The sequence below is a fragment of the Kryptolebias marmoratus genome, linkage group LG7 (assembly GCF_001649575.2).
Source record: "Kryptolebias marmoratus isolate JLee-2015 linkage group LG7, ASM164957v2, whole genome shotgun sequence".
Taxonomy (NCBI): domain Eukaryota; kingdom Metazoa; phylum Chordata; class Actinopteri; order Cyprinodontiformes; family Rivulidae; genus Kryptolebias; species Kryptolebias marmoratus.
The window spans coordinates 17,872,540-17,881,287 of NC_051436.1; the positions used below are offsets into that span (position 1 = coordinate 17,872,540).

Consider the following 8,748-nt stretch of genomic DNA (forward strand, 5'->3'; position numbering starts at 1 on the left):
TTATATGCACAGGGGATAATTATGGGAAGTGGGCACAGGTGAGTGATTACAATGACTTACAGGTGGAGATAGGCGTGGCAGATAATCAGGGGCAAAAGAGTGACTGGGAAGGAGTGAATAGTGACAGCAAACATGAACAGGAAAAACTAAACTGAAACAAGACAATAATCAAAACAACAAACTGAAAATACCAAAACTATGACAATATAAGCAAGTCATAAAAGCTAGACCTAAAGAAGCAGAACAGAAGTATAAAAAATAAAAGAATAAATTAACTAATATTATAGAAATATTACAGAATAACAAACACAGTGTCAAAGGTGTATGGCAACTGGAAAATATTAAATGATGTAATTAGAATTGGTTCAATTAGAACAAATTATCCAGAATATTTTGTTGATGATAATGTGATTAATGGATTTAACAACTGTTTTTGTAAAAGTGGGACCAAAAAAAAAACTGATGAAAGAAACTATTTCAATCCTAAGAAAAGGTGCATTGAAAATGACATTATGTCAAATCCATAAGCTATTGATCTGGAACCAGTAACAACCAAAGAAATGATAGAAACGGTCAGTTAATGTAAAAATAACATCTACAGACTGGAATGGAGTTTACGTGACTTCAGTCAACAAAGGGACTGATGCCATCGTAGATCATTGACCTAATTTATTATTCAGATCATTTCCACATTAGATGAAAATTGCTAAATTTAATCAACAAAAATTTTGCAGTTGAAGTATTTATTGATTTTAAAAAAACATTTGAACTCATTAATCATATTTTTTTGCATAAACTGTAAAGGTAGATAATTAGTGGAGTGGTAATAAACTGGCTAAGAAGCTACATTCAAAACAGAAAACAGTTTGTTCAAATCGGTGATCACAGATCGTTACTGAAAAACATAACTTGCGGGGTGTTTGGTCCAAAACTATTCATTCTGTACACAAAAGATATATTCAGAGCATTAAGACTGTTGAAATATGTTTTATTTGCAGATGATACTTTTATTTGTATGGAGGAGAATTTCCAGTAAGTTTTAGAAAATGTCACCACAGAAATAACAAAACAATGGTGTGGTTAAAACAAATTGTCATTAAATTAAAGCAAAACTAAATTCATGCTATTTGGAAATTAAAAACTTATCTGCAGATACTCAAACTAAAATTAATGATTGATAAAACTGAGATAAAAAGAACATCCTTATGAAATGTAATTTCTGGGTGTGGGAATTAAACCACAAATTCAAAATAAATGCAGATCTCAAGAACTGAAGGATGAAATCTTTATCAGGATATTAAGTCTGAATAAGGAGGAAACTGAATGTTGTCTTTAAGGATTCCTTAAAAAATAAAACTAAATCAAGAAAATAGAATCAACAATAAACAACTAAAACAAGACAACAAAAGTAAGACTAATACTAAGAATGTAAGGAATATTTCTGAGGAATGACTATTAAGTAATTTGAATGAGGATTTATCAAGATAAAACACAGCAACAAGTAATACTTTAATAATTTAAGGTTATTAGTTTATCTAAAACAGAAGAAGTCTTTGAACAGAATATTTGGATTTTAGCACTTTCTTATCTACGCAAGAATTTGGGATTGTTTAAACAACTTTGGTAAATGGCTCACTTTAGAATTTGGTCAAAAGACGTTGTCAATTTTGCCAGGATGTCTGTTTTTTTTTTTTTCTGAAACATCAGATATGTTATTTATCAATTTGCATCAGTTTAAACATAATAGCGAGACCTCAAATCCCTTCTTTTATCTTTCTCATTACAAAGAGTCATAATCTTTGGGGAACTTGGAGGCTGCTCAGACCTCAACAGGCCCAAGACAAGGAGGTAGGTTAAGGCCCAGAGTCTGCTGAGGGTCAGAGGTCAGCATTCGGTGGTGATGTTTGCAGAGGGGCGGCCAGAAGGTAACCGATGCAGCAGGAGTCAGGCAACAGGCAACACACAATTCTCTTTAAGATTCAAAAAGTTGTTTTCAACTTAAGACTTTTTTTTTTTTTGCTCAGTGATTTTAAGTCCAGCACACAACAGACAAAAAAAGAAAGTTTTTCTCAGGTTACAAAATGAAACAAAACAAAAGGGAAGGATGAAGGTCTTCACATGATGAACACAAAAACAAACTACAACAAACTGACTTGCGGTCACACGCCACTCCTCAGTTTGTTATCAGACTGAACAACTCGGGCGTTCAGATCGCTGAAAGACCTTGAGGTGAGAAAAAAAGCCTTTATCTCTTTTTCACTCATAAATTAGCACAGTTTTCCTGTAAGACAAAAGAGGTGAAGTTTGTTAAAACACTTGAATAATTTTCATATTGAGTATTTGCTGACAAATAACGATCAACAATCATTTCTCGTGTTTCGAAAGCTTAGTAATCAAGTAAACATATTGCATTTTCACAGTGAATCATGTTTCCTCACAAGCCTTACGAAAGCCTGTAAACAGTCTGTGATTACCTGATTAGAGGTTTTACAGTGTATATATGTGACCCAAGCAGTCAAGGTTCCCTCAGGTCAGAGTGAACTTCAGAGGGAACAGTTGCTGAAAGATGACAGAGGTCATGAGAAAGCGGCACTTCTTCATGCTGCACATCATCACTTGTACTACCTTATCTGTCTTAATTGTGCGGAAATTCATCATAAGACAAACAAAAGCAACCAACAACCACTTTATAACCTACAAAAAAAGAGCAATCAGGATAGTTCATAAGATGAGGTTTGCGGAGCACACGGATGCATTGGTTTTAAAGAAACAAACATTGAAATTCTGGTTAAATTTAAAACTGCACAATTTATGTTTGAAGCAAGAATACTTCTGAATAAATGGAATCTTCAGAAGTATTATTGAGACAAAGATTTTCAATGCAGAATTTCATTTTTTTTATTATCATATTGTATTGTTTCAAACTCCAGGCTACTCATTTATTTATTCTTTCACTTGACTCAGTGGTCAGTGCCGCGGTCTTTTTAAGGTTCTGAGGTTGCAAGTTCAAGCCTAGGTTGTGGCAGAAAGGGCAAGTCATTTGTGCTAAGATAAGGTTGATGTAGCAGCAAAGATTACATGACAAAAACAGGAACACAAGGAGGAAGCCGTGAGAAAACCAGACTGAGCATGTGAGCAACAACGAACCAGTGGGTATGAGAAGATAATAACCAGGTGTTAAAGGCAGAGGGTGATTGGTGAGTGGACACAGGTGACTGGTTACAAACTAGAGACAGGTGCAGATGAGCGTGGCAGGAAAACAAGTAAACAAGACTGTAGAAAAGTGAAAGATGACAGGAAGCAAAAACGTCACAAGAATTTACAACATCAAACTAAACAGGAACAACACGAAATAAAAACCAGAATTACAGAAGCAATAAGTCTAAACAAACAAACAAAAAAAAAACAAATCCTGGCACGTTTAGCTTCTTTAATGTCCTTATAGGGATGTAATAAAAGTTGTGGACCAAGTGGATCAGATGACTGCTGTATTTATATTATCAGCATAGAATTATTAAAAAAGATTCACCAGTGCTGAATTTTACAGCAACAAGTTTCCTAATTTCACTTCTGCAACTCTCTAGTCTGAAAAGAATTCCATTTAAGGTGGATGAAGTCTTCAAGAACAGTGGTGATCATGACGACAACAAAAGTTGACCCAAAGATCGTTTTTTTTTCTTCTTGAGGAAAAAGGATTTTACAATCGAGACAGAAAACTGTAGGATGTCCTGAATGTTGAAAGAAAGGATGTAGGAAGTAGAAAAACTGACAAGCTGTCATTTTCTTTTCAGGCTCAAGGGACTTTCAGCAAAAAAAAAAAAAAGAGAAGTGACACTTCCACAATGCTACTTTCCGCGTACTCACAGTGGCATTACTCCTTTTTATAACCTCAGAGAGTTAAATTGAAATGAAAGAACTTAGGAAAAAAAAGCAATAAGAACACATTCATATCACACTCTAAGGTCAAAACACTTTAAGGAGCATCATTTTTACCAGTTACAACTATAAGTCAGTCAAATTTAACAAAGTCAGTTCTTGGCATTTTTCCAGATTCCTCAAGTCATAACCTGTCCAGCTTTTCTAAACCGAGTGGGTGACACTCGTGTTTTTAAGTCAAGCAACCCATTCTCAAACAGAAGTCTGGGCTTTGAGCAGACCATTCCAGGAAATTAAATTGTGTGTCTTTGACCTGCTCCCTGCAGTGTTTTGGTCGTCTCGCTGTCTAATGGAACTCCTGTTTCCTTCTCAAGGAATCGGAAGACTGAAAATGTGTTTCACAAGGTGGCAGTGTTAGCGCTGCTTAACGCCAGGTATCCTTCTTTAATTCTGTTTCATTGTACTGGATGTGCTGATACAAAATGTCCCAAAGCATAATGCTGTCACTACTGTGCTTCACCGTGGAGATGGCATTTTCAGGGTTCAGTTCTCGCCTCCTATCACTGGAGTATCTTCTTCTACATATCTGAGGAGTCTTCCTCAGTGCCTTTATTTATTGCTTTTGTCTTTTAGGTCCAGGTTTTGTTCTTTTTCTCTGATCTTTACAGCTTCATTTTGTTTCTTTCATATATGATTAATGTATTTCTTGATATGGCAGTGTCATTTTTGAACTAGTTTGTTATTTTTGTTCTGCTCTGATGGATTTTATAGTCATTATATTCAATGTATTACAGTTATAAATAAAAACAGAGTTGAAGGTTATTGTTCAAGCTTTAGAGACTGCAGAAATATGAAAAAAATAAATCACACAGCACTACAGTGCCCAGTGTAATAAGATCATCAAACATTACGTAAAAGAAAATGAGTCCAAGAGAACATTTACAACAAGAAAATCTGATTACTGTAATCTACAAAAAAACCCCTAATAAAATCACTCTATTGTTGAACAGAGACACGTTTATTTCACTAAAACCTGACATTACAAACCAAAACGTCGCTTTTGTTTTTAAAACTCACCAGAACCTGAATAAATACATCTATTCTCTTAAATAGAATGTCTAATAATGAAAAGGACAGCGGCCATCGTCGTTTCATGCTCCGGGAGAAGCGACAGTTAAAGTTGGTTTGAATCAAGCAAGCTTCCTGTTCGCGTCCCTTCAAAATAAAAGCCTCGCTCACGCCACGACGTTGCAACTTTTATTTTGTCGCGCCCGATTAAACGACTTCCCGTTGCGCACCCAGAGAGCTCGACGGAGCTCTAGTCTGAAGCGCGCGGCGGCAGCTCCCTCTAGCGGCGGCCGGCGGCGGCGTCAACTTGTCGGGCACGGTGCGGTCCTGATGCTGCGCGGATGCAGAGATCGGAGATGTGATGCATCTAGACCGTGGCGGGGCCGCGAAACGTCGGCGCAGTCTCTGTGGCGCAATGGAATAGCGCGCTGGACTTCTAATCCAGAGGCTCCGGGTTCGAGTCCCGGCAGAGATGGGTCACTCTGCATGCCACACGGCAGACCTGCGGTAGTTTTTATCATCTGTTATGGCTGAGCGCTTTGTAGGATGGATGGTTGGTGTTTTTAGCCCGTCTTTAATGCGTGCTCACAATACAAATGCTGGCTGAAAACTAAACTCAGCATTATCGCTTTTCTTTCAAATAAAATCCTGGAATTAAAGCGTTTTTAAATCCAGATTTTCTGGACAGAGCAAAAACCGCTCTCGAACACACATTTATCAGAACAATCTCTCCCTTTATTTAGACTAACTGATGCAAGACTTTTATGTCAAATAAGGACTTCTTTTTATGCAATTTAAAAAACGTTTGAACACATTTTCTTACAATCATTGTGTTGGATTAAGATTATTTTTTAAAAAGTAGCTTTAAAAATGCTCACAGTGTGTTGATGGGATACACAGTACTATCTGCCTCCTGGCAATGCAGGGTATTTAGCAAGTTTGTCAGGAATAGTGAAATATTTATAATATTATACATATTTAAATATTTTCACAGCCTTTTTGACAGGATAAAAAAACAAAACATTGATGTTTATCTAAAAAGAGATCACCCAGATCTGGTTTATTGTGTGCGGATACTTACCGAGTCCTGGTCACACCTGGTTGTTGTTGGTGGAGATGAACACCAGGGGGCGCACCAGCACCAGGGGTCGGCTCTGAAAGGGACAGGACCTGCTGAGCTGTGACAGCTACAGGATCAGGGAACTACAGCCGACATCACACCGCAGGAATGAGGACAAACTCTGTTTATTGATCGTCTGCTCGGGTTTTTCCTCCTTTTTTAATCGCGGTGACGCCCCTGCACTAATAATCCACGTTACATTTGGTGTTTATTGCTGCTGGATGTTATTCTCTTGAACTCCTGACTTGATGTGCAGCTTCCTGCTGTGGGATCACAGGATGTACAGTGTAGTTACTGTATCAGATTACATGTGTTTGTTCAAACCACAGATTTCTATCATTTCATCATGTTAAACTACAGTGAATGTGCGGTCTGTTGTCACATTATGGGCTGCAAAACTCTAAAGGAAACATATGAAATACTCTACGGTCTCTCGGATTTTTTTAAGCTTTTGGTGGACTGTAACAACAACAACAACAACAACAACAACAACAATAATAATAATATCTTTCAGGCCCAGAGGAAAAAGGGGGCGTGGCTGTGTGGGACAGAGGAATGTGCCACTAATGAGAAAATGACGTCAAGTCCAAAACAGCTAGGACTATACCGGAAGTAGAGCGTGGTTACGTTGGATCAGCTTTACTTTTTCATTCATCTTGTTTTGTTGTAAAACGTATATCTATTTTATTTTTTCATTGTCAAACTTTATGTAAATTTTTTTTAAAAGTTGTACTTATGGCTAGTAGATAAACCAAAATATGATTTATTTTTATTTTCCAATTAAATAAATCGAACTATTATTTCTGTGGTGACATTTGGTAATTCTGGTATTTGATATATTTATATTTACCTGTTCTGCTTTTCAAAACTCCTCAGCTTCCCACAGAAGCATCGATTTGTATCCGAGCTGAGCTAAGAAGCTAACAGGAGCAACTGTTGTCTGTAAAAACACAGTGAAGGCTCCATGCTGAAGGACTGTCAGAGCTGAAATTAGCATGTAGCTAAAAGAAAAAGAACACTAGCTAAAAGCTAAAGAAAGCTGAACAGTAGCTAAAAGCTTAACTGAGCAGAGTACTAGCTGAAAAAAGCAGAATAAGCTGAATACTGGCTAAAAGCCGAAACAAGTTTAACACTAGCTAAAAGCTAAATGAAGCTGAACAGTATCCAAGAGCTTAACTGAGCAGAGTAAAAAGCAGAACACTAACTAAAAGTAAAAAAAAAAAAAAAAAAACAGTAGCTGGAAACTGAAAGCACTAAAATTCTATCTAACAATAGCAAAACTTAAAAGCTAAAAGTAGCAAAAAGCTAGCTAAAAGCTTAAAATACCAAAATGGTAATTAAAAGCAGCAAACAGACAGTTCAAAGGTAAACTTAACAAAGACTGTCTAACAACTGAAAGTAGCAAAACACTATCTAAAAGTAGCAAAGGTTTAGCTAAAAGCTAATAGTAGCAGAAAAGCAGCTAAAAACTAAAAATAACTTAAGAAAACTAAAATGGAAGTAAAGAGAACAACATTTCAAATGAATTAAAGAGATCTCAGTGTATTTTATAGGGGAACCATTTTTTTAAAAAAGGTAAATATTTAGAACAATCCACAAATTACGAAAAATAAACGTCACCCATCTCTTAAAAGAGCTGTGATTGTTTTTAGATTTGAATGACAAAAACAGCACAGATGGCAAAGAGAAACAAGAAAACAAGAGTGTGAGAGTTGACTCAGCAAACGGAAACATAATGACCACCCAAACGACCATTTTCATAATTATTTATTCAACCTTTGCTGTTCCACCACCAAATATGACTCCCTGACCGATCTTTTTATTGTGAATCCCATCTTTCTTTATCGCGCCCATTTCGTTTTATTTTGAAGAGCAGAACCGGAAGTTCCGGGTCTAACTGCCTCGCGCTTCCCTCAGAGGATAATAGAAAACGGACTGTCGCTGAGCAGCGAAGAGGAGAGAGGTAAAGAAGAAAGAAAAGGGGGAGAAAAAAGCACCGAAATGGTGTAAAGGCGAGCGAGTCGAAGCCGAGACAGGGACGGAGGAGGAGGACCGAAGGTCTCTGAGTTCATTGTCTTCAAAGTCAGTCAAAAAGTCCCGCTTTTTGATGCTGTCCTCACGGAGGTCTGAGCCAATAACGGACTTATTGGTCGGCTGAACCACCATGCAGAGGCTGCTGCTCCTGAGTTTGGCGTTCAGTTTCCACACGGGTAAGAAGGCGTTCATTTCCTCCTTATTTAATCTGTGAGAAGCGGGCAGGTTGTCCAGCCCAGCCTGGGTGAAGTGAGTTTTGGTGCGGACGGGAGCGGGGCTGTGGGACATGCTTTCATTCCTACAAACAGGCGCCGCAGCGATGGATCACCTTTAGGCGCGGGCACGCAAGATGTGCGCGCGCACGCGTGTGTCCTGCATGCTCTCTGAATAGAACGGCCACTCTTGTTTTATTGTTACCATTTTGTTTTATTTATTTGTTTTTTATGAACGCGCCTCATGCCGCACATACATTGGGTCGCGAGCGACCGAGCTGACCAGCAGGAGAGGACCGCGCGCGCACCCGCCTCGAAATGACCTTTCTGCACGTGACCGAAGCCCCGCGTGCCGATTCAGAGACGGGCTGTAGTGCGGCGAGGACGTGAGGGGAATGACAGTGATTGACCGGCGCTGCTCTGCTCCAACTCCCCCCC

The 8,748-nt window shown here is 38.2% G+C and overlaps 1 protein-coding gene and 1 non-coding gene across 4 annotated transcripts in view; both read left to right on the forward strand.

The window, feature by feature from the left end:
• The first annotated feature begins 5,345 nt into the window (after positions 1 to 5,345).
• trnar-ucu lies at positions 5,346 to 5,419 on the forward strand. Its single transcript has one exon. It is a non-coding gene; the product is annotated as a tRNA-Arg (tRNA).
• Positions 5,420 to 7,973: 2,554 nt separating this feature from the next.
• kirrel1a (kirre like nephrin family adhesion molecule 1a) overlaps positions 7,974 to 8,748 on the forward strand; it is a 50,132-nt gene continuing 49,357 nt past the window's right edge. For all 3 annotated transcript variants that reach the window (XM_017422088.2, XM_017422091.2, XM_017422090.2), the window contains exon 1: positions 7,974 to 8,274. In XM_017422088.2, coding sequence (XP_017277577.1) covers positions 8,229 to 8,274 — 46 coding nt within the window. In that variant the 5' untranslated portion in view covers positions 7,974 to 8,228. The remainder of the gene's footprint in view (positions 8,275 to 8,748) is intronic.